At 35.8% G+C, this 21,264-nt stretch overlaps 1 protein-coding gene across 7 annotated transcripts in view; it reads right to left on the bottom strand.

The window, feature by feature from the left end:
• Positions 1–4,877: 4,877 nt before the first annotated feature.
• Positions 4,878–21,264, bottom strand: part of LOC120767381 — a 50,142-nt gene continuing 33,755 nt past the window's right edge. For 5 of the 7 annotated variants that reach the window (XM_040093374.1, XM_040093375.1, XM_040093372.1 and 2 more), the window contains exons 6-13: positions 19,996–20,404; positions 19,145–19,575; positions 18,759–18,903; positions 18,529–18,680; positions 17,167–17,483; positions 16,580–16,864; positions 12,541–12,648; positions 5,461–5,613 (exon numbers count right to left, since the gene is read on the bottom strand). In XM_040093374.1, coding sequence (XP_039949308.1) covers positions 5,461–5,613; positions 12,541–12,648; positions 16,580–16,864; positions 17,167–17,483; positions 18,529–18,680; positions 18,759–18,903; positions 19,145–19,575; positions 19,996–20,404 — 2,000 coding nt within the window. Of the gene's footprint in view, positions 5,614–12,540; positions 12,649–16,579; positions 16,865–17,166; positions 17,484–18,528; positions 18,681–18,758; positions 18,904–19,144; positions 19,576–19,995; positions 20,405–21,264 lie in introns of all 7 variants that reach the window. The other 2 variants (XM_040093377.1, XM_040093378.1) reach the window with 2 other exon arrangements.

Here is a 21,264-nt window from a genome sequence, read left to right as displayed (position 1 = left end):
GCCTCCTCAATAATAGGTTCTATCAGGCCTACTGTGTGAAAGATTGAAGCCCACCGTCAACAAACTGATTGGACCTTATCAGTGTAGCTTTAGACCGGGGAAACCTCAGCAACTGACCAGATATTCACCATACGCCAAGTCTTGGAAAAGACCCATGAAAAGAGAACTGACACATACTACCTTTTCCTCGATTTCAATACTGCTTTTAACAGCACAAAAAGGTGCTGCGTTTTTACCGCTATGTCTGAATTGGGGATACCTAAAACTAAAGGGGCTGTTTAAGCTGACGTTGAGCAATACCAAAAACTCCGTCAGGATCGGAAGGGGCCTCTACGTGCCGTTCGATACAAAACGAGGTTTCAGACAAGTCGACTCCCTATCTTGAGACTTCTTCAATCTATTTCTGGAAAAAATAATTCGAGCTGCAGAGCTATACAGAAAATGTACAGTCTTCGTTTATGGTCCTTTGCTTATTTGCAACGGCGAATATCGCAGTCGATGGATCGATGAGCTTTACGATGTATTTGATAAAATTAACATAGACAGCATCTACGCTGGCTAGGTCATGCTGTTTGAATGGATGAAAACACCCCAGCTCTGAGAGTATTCAACGTAGTACCCGCCGAAGGAAGCAGAGGAAGAGGAAGACCTCTACTCATACCGAGTTTCATCAAGATATATCCATTTTTAATCAAGTTATAGCTTGCACAGACGGACAGACAAGCAGACAGTCACCCGGATTTCAACTTTTCTCGTTATCCTCTTCATTTATATATACATATATCCCTATATCTATCTCGCTTAGTTTTAGGTGATACTTATGTACATACAACCGTTAGGTGATCAAAACTATTATACTGTTACAAGAGTATAAAAATATATGGTGTGTTTGGGACATAATAGGGTTTTTTTATCCCGTGAAACAAAATGATATTTCTTTTTAAGCTACCAATCTATGTATTAAGGTAATTCATAAATCTTTTTCTTATTATTTTAAAATTCTTTGTAATAAAATATTTTTTTATTTATGTTTATTTACACAATGTGAAAAAATTTATTTTAATATTTTTAATTATTTTTTTGAATTTATATTTATTTTATCTTTATTTAACCAAAATTAAAAAAAATTTAAATTGCGGTTCATTGATTATGAACGCGACTGTACAAGTTGATAATACATTTCTCAAAAATGGAATGCATAAAGTTCTCTAGTACTCTGCTAAGAAACGCTGCTATATACATACATACTATACATAGTATGTATCATCAAAAGTAAACACTCACTGTTAATTACAAAATAAAGTGAACAGTAGTAATGTGACTATCAGTGCTTAGTACATATTTGAACATATTTCAGAAAAAAGTAGAGAGAAACTGGACGCAATAAAGACGGAAACTAGAAGAGGCATTAAAAATATTCACTTATAAAAATTACTGCGGCATCTGTTGGCAGCTAGAGGGATCTTGATTGATACAGTGGCAACTAAATCGTTTGAATTGTATACATGTATTATATATTTATACTAATATACATATGCACATACATACAATGTATGTCTGTACATTATACATATGTATGTATATGCAAGCTAAAATTGAAGCTTTAAACTAAAATGAATGTGTAATAACTTGCCATTAAAAGACACATTTTTGCATAAAGGTACCATAAAATAATTATATTGACATTTTATAAGCACTTACCACACTTTATTTCGCTTCGTTTCGCATTTTCTGCAATAAATTGGAACACTTCCCTACTCTTAACTCTTTTTTCCCTATTTCTAACACTTTATTTACATTAACATAACATAATTAACATTAACATAACATTTTATGCACAACCACTAGCAGAGCTCCGCTTGCGCCGACGCTCAGCGCTCAGCTTTTGCACTCACGAATTTTCACTTTCACTTTTACTACACAAATAACAACGCCCGCTCACTTCTTTTACTTTAAAACGATTAAATTCACAAACTTTAACCTAATTCTCCTAAAAACTGCTTAATTGCAGCTTTAATTCCTAAACTAATTTCACTTTTCACCGAGCTGCTGCGTATGCAACTTACACGAACGCGATATGAGGAAACGTATGAACGAAATGGCGGCGGAAATTAATGAAGTGACGCCTGTGGTTAATGTAGTAGATCGCCTAAAACTACAGGGTTCACAAATATTTTTTTACTACAGAGATACGGCATAGATATGTTTGTATATTCACATTTTATGTCAGCATATAAAAAATACTGCGTTTTTAATTAGTTAGTCTTAAGCGCAATGTTTTTAGCCGAATTTATGATATTATTTTGTCTAATTGCTACAAACAGTGGTAGATGACATGATCATGCATGTGACCAACAGATGGCGCACATATTACTCTTCCAGATTAACTAATGTACAGATGTTGTTTTATTTGTTTCTTAAGCGCTAAAACATTCAAATTTGGATAATAATTCGCTGACAAAAATTACTTTTAATTATATAACAACAATTTTAAATATATAAACTTTTATTTGACACCTACTGAATTTTCCTTTACATAAATTCAACCCTGTGTTCTTTCAAGCAGCCGCCGTCATACTGATAAACGCGAAACAACAAAGAACGGTGGTATTTCATATAGTGGTAATCATCTACTACCTGACATTTTTCTCTGTTAATTAAGCTCATAAGGATTACATAAGGAGATACATATATATTAGCACTATTGGGTAGTTAACCGGTATTTAACTGTTATTACAAGAGAAAGGGACGACCGATCACATATTCCAGCACATATTGGTACACAAGCGTTTTGTTATAAATGAAATTTCGGCCTAAAGTAACTCACAGACACTTTAATAGAAGTATCTGGTAGCGCTATTGGTCAGTTAATAGTTAATTCAACCGTTAGCTGGTTTGCGGTAATCCTTTTCCAATCAGATGATCAACAAAGGGTGGTATTTTCTATAGTGGAGTGACATCTGTTGACAACAGGCTGTGCAATGGAGAGTATATAAGCTATCGGGATAGAAAATTCATAACTAAGAGTAATTGCTGTAAACTTCATCGATCACATAAGAAACTCAAAAAAACATTAACAAAAATAACCGGTGGTGTTGAGGTTACCTGTACCAGAGAACATATTGTTTTATGTTCTCCCCCTGTACCTTTATCAACACCTGTAACACTGACAGCTGGTTTGTGTTGATCCTTCTTAAAGCAGACTACAAACAGAGGCCGTCATTTTATAGAGTATAGTGCCATCTGTTGACAAGAGTCTGCCTATGGATGCGTATCTACCCATAATACAGGAAAAAATTATAAATGTAATTACTATTAGCTCCATTAAATCTAAATAACAAGCCAAGCGTATGAAAACCAAAAAAACAAAAAAAAATTATTTATTTTCATATATGTACATGTCTTAGAAATACTTTGAAAATGCTACCCTGTGCTAGCTAATGAAGCAGTTTAACGTCATCAGATGTCACTTCATTTTTAAAAGCTCGAATGTCATTGGTCGTTCTTCCGGCGCCATTTTAAATAGACGTTTCATATATTCTCGCTTGCTTTCGTGAAATTTGCTGCAGCTCAGTGAAAAGTGCAATTATTTTAGTTATTAAAGCTCCAATTTATAGTTTTTTTTAGTTAAAGTAGGTAGAAGTTAGGGTTGTTCGGGATATTAATCGTTTAACAGTGAAAAGTGTGATCGGACGTTATTAGTTGTGTATTATAAGTATTTATAGTGATTTGTGACAGTAGGAGCAAGGGGCGAACTGCCGGAATATGTATATAAAATGTTTTTAAATGGAGGTAGCGCACAAAATATTGGAAGCAGGATGCGCTTTAGAGCATTAAGTAAGGTAAGTCCTGTTGAAAAATACTACAATTGATAAAATTATAATAATATACGCTGTAGGCTCTAACATAAGTGTGTGCATTTGTGTACGAATGTGTATGTAAATAGCTATGCATATATGTATGTAACTACATGCGCTTGCAAAAGTTTAATAGTTGCGCAGCCACATTATTTCTGTTGCTCACCACTCTACTACATTCTATATCTATGAGGAATCAAGAGTTTTTTTTTTAATATATTAGATTTTTTTAATAATCTTTTGTATATAAAATCATTTATCATAGTATTTGACACATAGATTTCCTTCTTATTTATCAAGCCGAAATAACAGAGTAGCCTCTGTTAGCAGCAGATAAGACCGCTTCAAACCACACTTCGAATATGAATTGGAAAATTATTGCAAGTAAAAGTAAGCCTTAAAATCAATTAAATTTCAAGCAACATTATTCAAAAATCAAAAGTTTTTGTTTTAAAATATCGTTAGTGCTCATATCCGATGCGTACATCCGTACATGTACACATGTACATATGTATATATGTATGTATAAAATTAATAAAACAGTTCAGTGGCCACTGGATTGCTGTAAGATCCCTCTAGTTGCCCATAGATGTCGTTATGTCGTATTCTCAAAAGTTATTATCATCAGTTGCCTCTTCCTATTTCCGCCGCCATTGTTTATTGTTCCTTTTAGCTAAGCGTCCGCGTAGGTAGAAATTGCATTAGGAGAGTACGCAGCATATTCTCTCATAATTGTAGCTAAGAGCGCTTGCACATTTGTAAAGCTGCGCAGTCATAATATTGCTGTTACCATGTATCACTGTTGATTAACATTTTCTGTTACGCTGTCGTGCTTAGCATCGTTCGTTAACACTTCTGGCAATGATAGTACTTACTTACAGAATAAAACAGTAAAAACCATGTTATTAGGAAAGCAAAAAAAAAATGAGTTGCGGCTCCGCCCATCTTGGAGTGGTTTGGGCCGGTCGATTGGCCACCACAATAGACTGTTCTAAAAATTTTTAATAAAACTAATTTCCGTAATAATTTCATTAATTTTTATTGTACATTAAACGTTCGATATTTTGAGTGTAGCTGAGTAGGAGATTTACAAATAACAAATAGTTTCAATACACATATACATACATATACAATACAAATAACAAAAATACATATTTATGGAAGTAAAATAATACGCTGAGCAAAAATTTAATTAAAACTAAAAAATAAAAGTATATAATAGCGATTTCATTGCTATAACTAACGGTTAATAAATCAAACAAAACAACTTCACTTTGCTAAAATAATCAACATTACTTAATTACAAATACTACCCTGCTTCGGAAGCATACATATATAATGGGGCCAAACATGTTATGACACACTGTAAGCAACTTTAATATGTGTAGCGTAGAAAGAGCTAATGTGCCCTAACCCTTACCATACAACCAATAAAATATTTGGGAAATCGTTAGCTTTTGCGCTTGCTGCTTGCTATAATTATTGATATTTTTTTGTTTTTGTTTGCATTTAGTTAATATCACTCAAATCAAATACATATATTTTCATTCATACATATATGTACGTATGTAGCTATGTAGACATTACTGTGTGTATGCATAAATCATGTAGCGTCGTCCTTGACATTGCGTTCCCCTGCTATACTCGATCCCTTGCCATTGACTTGATGCGTGTTGGCGTCCTCTTGGCTGGCGACAGTGATTTTCGAATTATTCAAATCGGTCTCTTCGGGTATCACTTTGGTAGCATCTTGATCCTGAGCGTTGTGCAAGCATAAGAAAAGGAAGAAAAGCGTAATTAATTGACTCATTTTATAGTACGTCTTTCATAATTAGTAGTGCGCATGCGCTCATACCTATACACATACCAATTAAAATTTTCATTTAACATAAATCAGCTGTCACTCAGGCAATAACTGTGCACACACTTTTAGTTACTTTCAGTTAATTACGGTATAAAGTAGATATATACATATATACATATATATAGGTATATTTATTTGTTTAGCTGAAAACGCTATGTACCAGCAATTTTTGTTTTGTTTGAAAATTATGTCTACTCGTATAACTGCGCCCATGAGACAGTTTATTGCCAACAAAATATCTAGAGAATTAATTATGTTGCCTTTATTTTATGTACTTAGTGTTTAAATATATTAATAATTCATGCAAAATCATATTTTAATTTTATTTATACAGGAAATAATTTTTTTATAATAAGTTTGCACAAATATATATTTACAACAAATATTTTATACATTCAATAGCAGTTACTGATCACTGTTCTCCACAACTCTCATAAACGGCCAAATAACGAATACCAGTTTTAAATATGTGAAGGTAGAAAGCTTTTTAAAGCAATTCTTATGTGATCTGCGACTCATAATTTCAGATTCAAGACTATTGAAAGTCGAATGTTACAGAAAATATATAGACCAGCGTAGAAAATTGTGCAACAGAAAGAAAACATAGTAGGATGAATGAGTGATAAAATAACAAAACTGAAAGGAAATGAAAAACGCAAATTTCAAACGAAAATTCTTTTGAAACTTTTCAAAAAAGCTAGTTTTTATGTTTACTGAAGTCTCTACTTTCTTACTGTATAAAAAATATACATTCCTTTGGTAAATTTTCTCACGCAATGCAAAAGAATGCCCTTTTGAACGATTCAGAACAGTTTTTTTTTATTTCATTTCCCTGTTATTTTGTCAGCGCCCCCCTCGTTCCATTCCCATAAATTATTTTTTCTTCCCTTTTTGTAATCATATCTTTCGTTTCTAATAGGTTTCAACCTACTATGAATTTCTTACACTATTTACCATTTTTAAAGGCCTAAATTGTCTAAGATATAGAGGATGGAGTCATGTGTAGAAGTTCACGCAAGTGAAGAAAGTCGCCTAGCCGTCATTCCTTTGGGAATGGCTAGAAACGATTATTTTACATATGACTCAAACAGCTCACGACTTTCAGTCTTAGACCAAGCATCCTCAGGGTAACCAAAAAACATCCGTTTGGAGGCGAAATATCCCTTCCCAGTGGTGTGTGCTGGGTTTGGGACCGCCATGTAAACAAGCATCCCCAATAAAAGGAAGAAAACAGCCTTGCTGTTGTAAACTCGGCTATAATCGTGTAAGCGGTGTCTACGCTAATAAAGGAGAAGAAGAACTGGTGTAAAAAGCAAAATCTCTAATGAATTCTAATTTTCCATAACGCTTATTACTCATTCGATAAGAAAACGAATAGAAAGTCGTTATTTTTGTTTTTGTATAAATTTATAAGAATATACAGTATCCATCTATGAGACCTGGTATATGTCAATACATATGAGATCAAGAGCTCTTTATTTGAAACAGAAACTTTTTCATCATAATATTTCACTAACACATTCCAAATGAATATAATTTCCTAAAACTCTTACTTTGACCAACAAAAACTCGTTACTGGTAGAAAGGTTTTCCAATAAAGCTCATAAAATAAGTATCGCACATAGCAATTCTTCATCTCTGCATAATATCAAACTTAGGTAAGTTTAGTCTGACAGGCCAATGAGCCACGCATAGACCAGTTTTGGTTCTTTGTAATTCCAGAAGGAGTTCAGTTACTAGGTCCATGAGGAAGTCATGCTTTAGGATGTCTGCTCTTGACACGAATTTTTACAGACTCTCTGGCCTCACTATCGATACCTCCTCGACTATCTTATACCGTGGTGACCCCAGATGCTTACAGCGTAGCCTTGCCAATGTAGGACAAGTGCACAAGAGATACTCCATTGTTTCCCTGGTGGTTTTCTCTAGACATTTCATGCAGTCTCCTCGATCTGATATCAGACTAGTCTAAGAAATGTGTTGAAGAGACTAGTGCCATAACTACTCCTAAATCATTACCACTGAGATGTGGATTTAAAATTTTCAACACGTTCTTTTCTTTACAAGAAGCTGCCCATTTTTTTTGGACAACCGATATCGGACCACATTAGGATATAGATAGCTCGTCTACAAACTAATCGTTCGGAATCAAGTTCTTGTATGGACAACTTTTTCTTTTGAAGAGATATCTTCACAAAAATTAGCACAGGATATATGCCTAGGAAGTAGTATCATCTCCCAAGATATTGTATAGATCGGAATAATATAGCATATAGCTACCATACAAACTGATCGCGCAGAATCAAGTTCTTGTACGGAAAACTTTTTTATTTGACACGATACCTTCACGAAATTTACTGAATATTATTTCCTTAGACAACGCTACAATCTCCGAAAAAACTGTTCAAATCGCAAGACAATATCATATACATACATATACATATCACAGACTGAACGATGAAAATTAACCCATATGAGCCAATAATTTTTGCAGGTGTATAATAACGAAGCAGCACACCCGCATATGCATATATAGATTCCACATAACCATGTACTAATATAATACATATATATGTATGTATATCTAATTGTACTCGCCTGAGCTGTGCAGCGTCATAAATAGTTGCAAATCCCCAACGCTTGGCACGCTTTTAGGCGCGCACACTTACAGAAGCGCTTTCAGCAATAAATACCAATACTTTACAACTACACGCACACAAACATTGCCTGTATATGCAGAGTGTAAGTTTTTACTGTTTTTGCTTTGTTTTGTGAGCTTTTGTTTACTACTTTTATAATATTGTTTGTTGTTTTGCACACGGTAGTCGGTAGTTTTTCCCAACAGCTTTATGGCTGTTTATGCGGCTTGTTTTGCATTTCTACATGATCAATCAGGTTGTATTTAAATGATTTTATTGCCGGCGCAAGTGGATTATACCGTATGAATGTGGTCATTGCAATTTCTAGGTTTGTTGTTGTATGAGTTGTTGTAGTTTAGTTCGCTTATAAATCGCATTTTCACACGTGTGAAAGAATTGCAGTATACTTGCATGTACATATACTGGAGCGCACAAACACATGCATTTATCGATATTTGTAAGCATTTCTATGTTTGGTGGAAGTGTTGTTGTATCTTTTGCAGCACAGTCGCAGCAGCAAACAGCAATATGCGCAATTGAGCAGCTGCATTAATGCATGATTGCATACAAAGTGGAAGATACGTGTATCAAGCGCTGATGTATGCAGATAACGGTACACACGCGACACGAACACACACACACACGCATTGATATATGTGCACGATTTTACATGTGCATGTATATGTATATATGCGTATGAGTATATTTATGAGTAGTTTGTGAGCATGAATTATAAGTAGAGGATGTGAAAAGATGTAAGTGTGTGTGTGGGTTAGTGCAGTCTGTAGCAAAAGTGTTTGATTGTCGAGATGGAAATCTCGTTCGCACGCTTGATTGCTTGCATTTCTGTATTTGAAGGATATCTGCTTTTTTCAGCTGCAGCACTTTGTGCCACTTGCATGCGAAAATTTAAGCAACTAGGAGAGGAAGACATATAATTTCAATTGGTTTGCAGCACAAAATGGCAATTAGGTATTGTGTAATTGGGCGACAATAATACGTTTTCTGTATTTACTATTTTATTTTGTAATTGTGGGATTTTATCACTGTTTTGGACAATACACCGTGCTAAATTTCGTGACGATATCTTGTCCAAGAGAGAAGTTCTCCGCACAAGAACTAGATTTTGTGCGGTCAGTTTGTATGGCAGCTATATGCTATAGTGGTCCGATTTGAAAAATTTTTTCGGACATTGCACCATTACCTAAGCCAATAATTTATCCCAAATTTTGTGAAGATATCTTTTGCAATAAAAGAGTTCTCCCTACAAAAACTTGATTTTGAGCGGTATGTTTGTATGACAGCTATATGATATAGTGGTCAGATTTGAATAATATGTCCACAGATTGTCGTAGCTCCTAAGGCAATAATTTTTGTTAAATTTCGTGAAGATATCTCTTAAGATAAAGGAGTTTTTCATATAAAGAGTTGATTTTGATCGTTCAATTTGTACGCAAGCTTTATGCTATAGTAATCCAGCATTAGCGATTCCGCCAAGTTAGCAGCTTCTTGGGAAGAGAAGAATGTGTGCAAAATTTAAGATCGATATCTCAGAAACTGAAAAAGTAGCACGCATATATATTAACAGACGAACAAGGCTACATCAACTCAGCATTTTGAGCTATGTCCATCTATACTTTAAATGGCCTCCCACGTTTCCTACTGGATGTTGCAAAGTTCTTGACCTGCTTGATATACCCTGTTGAGGGTATAAACATTAATTGAAATAGTACTTTCCATTCGGAAGCAATATCAATTAGGAAACGAAAGGTGTGATCAAGTATTACCCAAAAGTATTTAAAGCAAGCTACCAATTGGGCTGAAAAGCTTCAATTAAAGTATTACCGTCACTTAAACAGGAGTGTGGACTACGGTTAGCATTGAAATTGATTCACACAAAAGGACTACGGTTAGCGTTGAAATTGATTCACACAAAAGATGAAAAGAAAGTTTTGTAAGCAAACAAATTCGGGTCTCGAAAAAGATTAACGTATCTACTAAATTTCGAAAACCAAAACAACGTTACTGGGATTTTTCTTATTTTTTGTTAAGTTAGAGTTTGCATTAATCTTCAAGCTTTAAGCACGACGCTTAAACTCGTTTCGAAGTTTCTGCAGTAAGTGCCTTTCTTCACATGAACACATATATGTACATATGTTTAAAGAATAATAATTTCGAGTGCTCTAGTTTTCAACAATAACTAAGGATGTGCACATACATATTTACACAACACGCACAAGCATATGCAAAAATGTAGCACTCAATACGCACACACCTCACTGGCGCACGCACAGAGGCGGTGCATACAATATACTCAACGAACTTTTATATAAAATGGAGTCAAGTGCCATCAAGGAGACAACGCACTAACGGCAAACACTTTCTCAAGAGCGCTTCACAGAAAACGCTTATTGCAAAGCAAGTGGAGTGGAGCGTGCGAATATGAATATACTTGTATATGTATAACACTCTATATGTATAACATTATACATATATACATATGTATATATATATATCAATGCAGGCACTCAAATATAGACTTGCTGGCAAGCCGAAAGCGTGTATTGAACGCAATACTTCAAACTGTGAAGCACAAACCACACCGCGAAGCAGCGACTGTAGAAAACAAGAAAAACAGTTGATAATATCCTTCACAGGTGCATTTTTAATAGCATAAAGGTATTAAAAACCTTCTTATTTTGATTTTGATCAATCAGTTTGTATGGCAGCTATATGCTATAGTGGTCCGATCTGAACAATTTCTTCGGCGATTATAGCGAAGACTTTGGTAAAATCCATGCCAAATTTCATAAAAATATCTTGTCAAATGAAAAAGTTTTCCATACAAGGACTTGAGTAGTATTGGGCAGTTTGTTTGACAGCTATATGCTATAGTGGTCCGATTTGCACAATTTCTTCGCATAGGGAGGTTTTGTGTAATTACCCATGCCAAATTTAATGAAGAGATCTTGTCAACTTAGAAAGTTTTACGTATAAGGACTTGATTTTGATCCTTCAGTTTGTATGGCACCTTTCTGCTGTATCGGTCCGATCTGAGCAATTTTTTCGGATATCATATCGATGTCTCCGGTAATACTGTATGCCTAATTCCTTGAAGATATTTTGTGAAATTAAAAAGTTTTCCTTACATGAGCATGATTTATGTCGATCAGTTTGTATGGCAGCTATATGCTATACTTGTTCGATCTGAACAATTTCTTCGGTAATCATAGGGAGATTTTGTATAATTACCCATGCCAAATTTCATGAAGATATTTTGTCAAACAAAAAAGTTTTCTATATAAGAACTTGATTTTGATCCTTCAGTGACAGCTATAGGCTATAGTGGTCCGATATCGGTGGATTCGACAAATGAGTAGTTTCTTAAGGAAATAAGGACATTTGCAAAGTTTCTCTTCGATATCTCAAAGACTCAAGGACATGGTATAAAAAGGTTACAAAAAATATTTTATATCAAATTTTGCATACTGTAAGGAATACAACTCAAAATCGTACTTCCAAAAATGTGTATTTTGCTCCACAGCTACGCAAGCATTAGAAAACTGCTGCTAGATCCGATGCAAATCAAGTTATTAAAAATTCTGGCATTCGATTTACACACACAAACCCATTAAAAATATAAATAAATCACAAACAACGGCAAACAAGCACTATGACTAGCCGCAAGTATGCCGCACACACATAAATTTCATAGTTATGGTACTCTTGTTATTTTTGGCATTCGAAAAAATTTTCCGCAAAAATAAAAATGGCATTCCCCAGTGACATGCAAAAGCTTAATAAAAAAAATTTAAACGAAAAAGCGGAACAAAAAATTTGCATACAAAAATATACGAATGCATTGCAACGATATAAATCAGAAATAAACTAAATGGAAAGAAGAACATTTTGACGTCTGCTAATGGGCGCCGTGGCCAATAGACCCACAGCTATGCGCACCTGTGAGCGCCATGCATAAATACAGCTGCCAAACGTAGCATGCAACGCGAAACGTGCAACACAAAAGCTACAAGTACAACTGAAAATACAACTACAACTGCAATTTCAACTTCAACTACCAACGTGCCCTCAACAGCATGCCAATCATGTGCCTTTGTGTGTGTACGTGTGTATGTGCGTTGGTGTTTTCGCTTTGCTTTTTTTTGCTTGTGTACATTACCATCAGCATTGTGTTGGGTATAACGGACAAATCCATCGCTGGTATTGATGTTAACAAACCACTCGGATACTTTTTCATGCGGCTGGGGAAAAAAGTTGATTCAACGCCCTGCAATTTGCGTATGCGCGGCACAGTGAAGCAAATGCGCCGATAAAAAAGCAAAAAAAAATTAAATAAAGCAAAAAAAAATATAAATAAATAAAGCAAAAATCAGCAAACATAAATTATAGTAAAAAAGCGCAAGCATTGGGAATCGCAGAAACAACAAAAGCGAGTGAGAGCAGCGCATAAAATATTTAAAAAATTCACTTATAAAGTGTGCTCTACCTTTTTGAGTGCTTTGGGGTGTAGTTTGCGTGAACAAATCATAATCCTTAAACAAATGAAAAGCAACGATTTTTTTATTAATCAGTAGTCAAGCAATCAATCAATCAATTGCGTTGTTACAGTTATATATTGAATGACTGCACGTATACAATAGTTTTTGGTATCCTTAAAAAAATACTCCCTAATACTTACTTACTCAACTAATATTTCCTTAAATCTTGAACGTATTTTATTTTTTAGTACGTAATACACTGTACGACACTCGGCTCGGTATTGTACCAAGCCAAGTGTTTTAGAATTTCTATTTTTTCGATGATCCGACTTTGACCTCTCAAACATATGTACAAGTATATGTCAAATAAGCTTGACCAAAACATGTTGTACACTATTCTTGTTTACTCTTTTTTTACAGCTTTCATACTACTTATATTTGAAAATGATAATTTTGATACCTTAAAAGGCGATTTCTCCATTTTTTTTTCGAAATAAACCTTTAAAGTTGAAATATTTTACTTCGAAATTCGAAATTAAGAAATTAAGAATTTCGAATTTAGAGGTTAACTTCGAAAAAAACGGAAAAATCGTCTTTTAAGCTATAAAAAGTCGAAATATTTTACTTCGAAATTCTTAATTTCAAAATTTTAAAATTCAAACGACTGGCTCGCTGTTGTTAATTCGGCTATAACCGTATAAACGCTTTCCACGCCAGTAAAGAAGAAGACGAAAAATTTCGAAATTCATAATTTCGAATTTCGTCTTTATAGGTTAACTTCGAAAAAACGGAGAAACTATCTTTTAACTGATGAACCAGTTTTCAAAAAAAAAACATAAACCAGTAAAGAAGAAGAAATTTCGAAATTTCGAATTTCGACTTTATACGTTAACTTCAAAAAAACGAAGAAATTATCTTTTAACTGATGAACCAGTTTTCAAAAAAAAACATGGCTTGGTACAATACTCTGCAAAAAAGTAAATTTTGCTGTATACTAAGATTGCCTTTCATATTTCGAGTTTCGGGAACAAAAACAAATACTAATCATGAAAAATCGCTTTATTGTATCTAAAAATATTTTTCATTAAGATCTATACACTTTTGTAGCGTTTGAACTTTTCCATCTCTGATTGAAGTATCTTCAAATCATGCCTTTTGAACGCATCAACCACATCTTAAGTTGTAAAAAACTTTGACCTCTTTGTTTTTTTTTGAAGTACGAGATAAAAAATATCATTCAGTGCTGAGTAAACGGTGGATGACTCATCTAATCTATGTTTTAAGTGCTCAAAAATGCATCTTTCGGTCGAGATGAATATTTTAAGTTACTGTAAACAACACAAATATCGCTCGTATATTAAAACATTCTAAGTAAGTATAACGTAAAAAATGTCAAACTTTACGAACTGTCAGTTGCCAAGGTGCAACACTAGGGTTGCCACATCCCGTAATATAAATAGAAAGTCACGCAAACCAAGGAAGTAAGACGAAAAAGTGAATAATGCCGGTATTTTTATTTTCCTAATTCCTCTTGATAAACTGGTTTAGTCCAACATCCTGAAACCAGATTAAACCCACATTACTACTGTAAAACAGTTTTATTACATTTGAGATAAGAGATTCTATGTAATGTTGATGTCCACAAATAACCTCGAATATTTTGCATAACCTATACGCGGATTTAGCTGAATGAGCCTCAACTATTCCTACAGACCTCATCAATACAAATTGTGTGAATTTCGTTGGTGTTAAAAACTTCCCAACAAAATTTTTATGCTTCATAAATGCACTAATTGAAAAAGTTCAGCCCCACGATCCACGGTATGCTTTCAGTATTCAGTTTATAAAATTTCCATCCGCAAAAGGAACGATGATTTATATTTATAATTTTATTTATTTTGTTTTCTTGGTAAATAACAGCGGCAGATTGGAGAGCAGAAATATTTCGCTAAAGATGAATTTCATGCTGTAGGGGAAAGGTTGGCACTATAGGAATTAGAATATGGAGTATAAAATATAAAATACAGAATATAGAACATAGAATAAAGAATAAAGATATAATATAGAGTGTAGAATAAAAATATAAAATATATAATAGACAATAACATAGAATATAGAATACAGAATATTGAATACAAAATACAGAATACAGAATATAGTATACAGAATATAAAATATAAAATACTGAATATAGAGTATAGAATATAGAATATATGTAGAATATCAAATAATGAATAACGAATATATAATAGTGAAATAGGAAAAAGTCACACGCAGCCATGCGTGACGGAGGTTAGGTGATCGGTACAGTCCTATTATCTGAGCACCACTCGTGTAGTCTTAAAGTATGAAGTTTAGGAAAGTAAGCAAAAATGTGTATAAATAAGTCTGAGAACAGCGAAGAGCGCTCCACAAGAGGGTACGTGTCAAGATACGGAGTATATTTTCAAAAGGATACTGAAAAAGTGTTCTCATGTTATTTCGCATACTTTTTGAAGATGGTAGAGCACTAAATAAATGTTCAATCGCTTCAAAATATCCTGTGTTATTCAAACAAAGAAAAATCTATGGTCCACACTTCTATTTATTGACTATATTTTTCAAAAAAATTTTAAGTCTTCAAAAATCTTTAAAAATTACTCTACTCAAACGAAATCGCAATCATAGCGGGAAGCCGCTTTGCTAAGTTTTCGCCGCCCAAAGCTATTTAAAACAAACAAAAGTTAAAATCATTTTCCGGAAATTTGGCAATATAGAAATTTGCATAACCAAACAAAGAAATATTAACTACGAGTATTCCATACAGACACAGCCACAGATGCCTAGCTGATGTTCGATTGCCATTTCCATTTCGGCAAATATTGTTATTGCAATTCGTTTTTGACGCGCATACAATTTTTGCCTCGCACGTTCGACGCCAAAACGCTATAAAACCGTATCATTGAAAGCAAAGGTCAAAAAAATTCTAAACAAAGACAAGAAAAAAACAAAAACATACCGATACCAAAAGGAAAAAAGCGGAAAATTGGGCAAAACAATTGCGGCGATTTCACAACAGCAGCAACAGCAGCTGCCACAGCCGCCAAACAGCAATGTTGGCAATGTAGCTGAGGCTATAATGCCAGCGATAAGTTGAAACAAGGAAAAATGAGTCGAATTGTAGTCGCTATCACAGCAGCATAGGCGAAAGAACACGGGGCCAACAGTACGACGCTTACAATTGCTTTATAACGGAAAATAGCCTAAAGCCGGAGCAATGGAAATGGCAAACAAAATATACACAATAGCAACAGCAACAATGAACATAAAAATCCACTACAAATCAACACAATTGACGGCAATCAACGCGTAGGTGGGGTCTATACGCTGCGAAAATCAGAGGCCTACCTGAACGATGAACCAATGAAACAGCGTAGCACCATCGCACCCACGAAGGTGCTTAGCCTATGCGTTGTAACGGATTTTAAGCACGCACCCCAATACACGACAGCAGAAATGCACGCAAACAGGCACTTTCCGCTTTTTACACTTTGCGTTCTGCTTTCCGGCGACACGCACCAGTCAGCCAACAGTCATGCTCAGCCAGCTAAGCGCCAGCTCACGCACACTCTCAGCCGCTCCGCGCTGGCGCCATTAGCAATTTTGTGCGTGCATTCCGCAAACGCGCATCCATCGACCCCAACACACTGCTTGTGAAGCATACACCCGCCCCTCACTTACCTCGAGCACAACACCCTCCAGCGTTGGCTGTGAGATGTTCTTCATATTGCTGTGATTCAATTTGGGCGCGCTGTCGGCACGATTTCGGCCTAATGATTGATTTGATGTTTTGTTATCGGCTTTGCTCAGCACCGAATTATTGGAGGATTTGTGATTTATATCCAGTGTTGAGCGCAAAATGTCAACCTTCGAAGCGCTGCCGATGTGACTGCCGTGCCGAGGTACACGTGTTGACTCGACATTATAGCTGCTGCGGCGATGTGACAAATGGTCGTGTATATCCGCCTACGCAGGTGCAATCAAGAATTATATATTACGGTACGGCAGCAGGCCAAGGATGTCACGTTGCGTAAATGGTGTGAAAAGTGCACGAACGTAGACGACGAGAAGAAAAGCAAGAATATAATGAAATAAATTAGAATTAAATTTTCGTGATTAGGCAAAGTGCCAGCGAACGTCAGCACAAATGGATTGTGGTAGATAATATAAGGTGGCAATACAGTTATGTTAAGAAATTAATGATTCAATTAGAAATTTTTAATTTGTTAAATTTTGTGATTTTTAAGGTTATAAAACTTTTAACTTACCCTCGAGCCACGTGGCAGTGAAGTCAAACTGCCTATCTGATTGTATTTGATCATCAAGCTTAGACGTTCCAGTGACATAGATGTGCCTTGTTCCTTTGTGGCCGGTTCGGTAAGTTTCTCAGTTTCACCATTCTCCATTGCCTCTGCTTCTTCTTCACAGTCGTCGAGGTTATGATCGAACTTACGTAACCAAGCCAGATGTAGTAGGCCGTACGCGATACCGCCTACAACAGCCAATAGACCCATATAACGGAAGGCATCTCTTGTACCAAACTGGCCGATTAGTAGACCACCGGTAAAGGAACCACTACCGCGACCTAAACACATTTTAATCACATTAAAGAAATTAATATAGTAGGATAGTATTTTTAAACAAAAGAAGTAGGCTAGATTTATCGAGGTAGCTGGTTGACCTTTAGATACTTCCCCAAGAGATTTTTGCGAAAGAAGATGGATATATAATTTTTGCTTATTCCAGCAGGTTTTCGCTCCAAATTAATCTGTTTATTTTCGTTCTGCCAAGACTCAGTCGATCATCTGATTACTCTTTATATAAGAAGAAGAAGAACTCCCGTTTTGGTCTTCTTTTTATTAATTTCTGAGAACCTTAACTATTTTTTCGTCCACAGTGGTAGGCGCTCATCTAATCAAGAAGTCTCGTCTTGGGCTTCTTTTTTTTATCTCTGAACGCCTGAACAATTGGTCGTCCAGAATGACGCCCGCTGCCTGTTTACGCTTCGTAAATTGTCTTACGCTCATATCTTTCTCTTTTTCTTCTTACTCTTCTTCTTCTTTTATTCCTCTTCTTCTCTTTCTTCTTCTTCTTTTATTTTCTAATTAGACATCCTACTATCTTAGCTGAAAACGTGACGCCCCATCGGATTTACGCTTCCTAATTTGTATTATATTCCATGATTTCCCTTTTTCTTCTTTTCTTCCCCTTCTTCTGCTTATTATTCTTTTGTTTTCCCTCTAATTAAATCTTCTTCTAATAAGTCAATTGGCTTACTACAGAGTAAGCGAATTAAACTTACCTTTGTCCAATAATAAATATAATCCCTTAGATATAGGTATGAATACAAAAGAGTATATGAAACCTCATTTACCTTAGACTTAGAACCTTAGTCCGATAACAACTATAATGCCTTAGAAAATTAGTATGAGTATATGGAACCCCATTTAGCACCAAATCGGTGAGATCAATTCTCATTTAGACAAAGTTTTGTAAGCAGTATTCAGAAGATTAGCAGCATCTGCTGTTCTAGAGGCTCGCTGAGGTTCTCGATCAGTATCTGATTATGAATCCTACGAATCTAATATTTCTCGTCCCAACTTCTTTATGCTACTCCCCTCAACACTTACCCAAGCTAAAATGCGCCATGCCCAGCACACCAATCAATGTGGCCAACAAGCTTTTTGGTGCCAAAATTGAGCAGTAAGTGGCCGCTGCCACCCACATCAAATGGCAAGACAGAGCCTCCATCGCTTCGAAGGGAAAACACCACCAGGCATTTCTGCAGAAAAAAAGGAAAACAAAACCAAAAGGAATTAAAAGAGCAGCAAAACAAATCAAGAACGCCAGCACCACTTACTCAATGAACGAATAGCCCACGAGGCGGCCGGCATGCGAGAAGAAAGCAATGATAATCAAATTAACGTGTCCAAAGATACGGGTGATACGTTCGGCGCCATACAAGAAAGGAATACTGCTCACCGTGCCAACAGTGATGGTTATGCCTATAAATAGCCAAAGCAAGCAAATTTACCAACGTAACTACATACTGCCAAATACAAAGATTCACAGGGGAAAATAGTAAATGAATACTGGGTGGAATAGCAAGTGGAACAACATAATTTGATTGAAATCGTAATTCGATTCGATGTCACTCACGCTCCGACAGTACAAGCAAACAACCGGACTAAATGTCAGCGTTCAATTACAAATGGCATGACAGCTACACTAACTGCTTTTACTTACCTAGTAAATAATTGGGTGCGCCCAACTCCTTCAGGTATAGGAAAAGGAAACTCTCGATGAAACCCCAGAAATTGCCCAAAATGAAGAGGAAGAAGATGAACGTAATAACATGTGGCATCTTCAGTAAATTCCACAAATCCCGGAAAACATTATCTGCCGGCAATTTATCGCCCAACGGCATCATCAGCACCGAAACTGTTGAAATCACCAACAACAAATCGTAGGTATAAAAGGCAGCCGAGTAGTCGGTGTAGCCGAGACCACGCGAAAAATAATCAATCATTATGCCAGTAATTGGCGAAAAGATGGCCATGCCAATGCTGGAAAAGAGACGCTCACGTCCAAAGTCACCGCCGTACTTCTCAATCATAGTCAACGCTATGGGATCCATTATGGTGACACCGGCAGACAGCATCGTTGTGGCGAGGAATCTATTAAACGAAAACATAATCATAAACATATTAACGAATATTACAATAAAGATATCTACAGAGTTCGTCTTGGTGTGCACAAAGTTCAAAGGTGTTTTGGTTCAGATACCAAAAATCAATACGGTGTTCATTTGATTAAGTGGAAATGTAATTATTTGATCGAATCTAATCGGATTTTATGTATGCAATGTGGATAAACAGAAATCAATCGTCTAACGTAATACGAAATTGTGTATAAAATGATATGTATAAATATCAAGGAGACGAACTGATTCGATGTAGCTATGTTTGTCTAACACTCGAAATTTGTAGTGAACACTTCTCGAAACTACTAAATGGCGAAACACTTTACTATACTTACCACAACAATTGAGCACTCACTCTGCCGTCAATAGCCATCCAGCATTCACTCACACTCACCTCAATAGAAAGTAAATCCAGAATACGCGATCATCTGATTCTTTGTAATCGGGTGGACAAATCTCTGGTGCATTCATTGTGAACACACAGCGTTGCACCATACAGCTGACAGTGCCATTTGTCAGTTGTGACATGTTGGAGCGACGCACCAGACCGCCGCAACGTAGATCCAATTCATCCAAATCGGTGACATTGATTTGCATATCCCACAGACGTTTCTCGCCGAAGCGCTGCTTGAAATCGGTCACCGTCTCATTGTCGTCCGGTTCGATTTCCATGCCTAATTGCTCAATGGGGTCAGCCAAATCAGGATGCATTTGCAGCATAAAATAGGCAGCGTCCGTGCCATCCGAATGCACCCAGCTGTTGGGGTTGTAAGTGCTGTCGTTGCCCACTTCGCCTGCCTCCACTAATTATTATTATTATTATTGTTGTTGCAATGTTGTTTTGAGTGCCAGCAATAAAAGATCATGTGAATAAAAGAAAATAAATAAATAATGCAATGCTTTGCTAAAAAAAGACACACAACTGTGTCTACAAAAGAAGCGAGGAAAATGTGTGCACGAAATAAACTTGTTAAAAGGCGCACAAATCCACACAAAGGGTACACAACGCAATGACGTGTGCGCTTTGACTCGGCAAACAACTAAACGCGCATACACATGCACACATTCATTTGCTCCACTGGTTGATGTGTATGTGTGCAGTCTGTCCGTAAAGTCATGCATACAAATAATAATACATTGAAATGTTTGACTTTTGTGCTGAATGTTAGGGCGAGAGTAAGAATGACAGCCACACAAAAGAGAATGACAAATGCACAAACACTACGTAGTCCATCATATTCACCAACTAGAAATTCTGCATGGCAGCAACGGCCATGCATTTCAACAATAACAATTAGATGAGAATCTCACAATAGTTGGATACGACAGGAGTGGGTCTCAGCTTTTGGCGGGTGTATGTGTACGTAATGATGCAGGGTTAGTTCGAAGATTAAGCGGAAAATTTAAAGAAAGTGAGAAGTGAGAGCTTAAGTTGGTATTCTAGTCTAGAAATTTTTAAAGTTACAATCAATTTAGTGCCGTGAAAACTCAACTTTGACCTCGAAGTAACTTTTTTCAATGCGTTTGTTAAAAAACCTCAAGCTCTATATAACCGATTTACTTTAAAATCAGATAGCTAGAAGAATGAAAACCGTGGGACGATGAAGTAAATTATTTTTTTCCTTGGAAACATTTTTTTGTAAATTTCTGAAATTTCAACTGA

Source organism: Bactrocera tryoni, chromosome 2 (assembly GCF_016617805.1).
Source record: "Bactrocera tryoni isolate S06 chromosome 2, CSIRO_BtryS06_freeze2, whole genome shotgun sequence".
Taxonomy (NCBI): domain Eukaryota; kingdom Metazoa; phylum Arthropoda; class Insecta; order Diptera; family Tephritidae; genus Bactrocera; species Bactrocera tryoni.
This window is presented reverse-complemented; position numbering and strand designations above follow the sequence as displayed.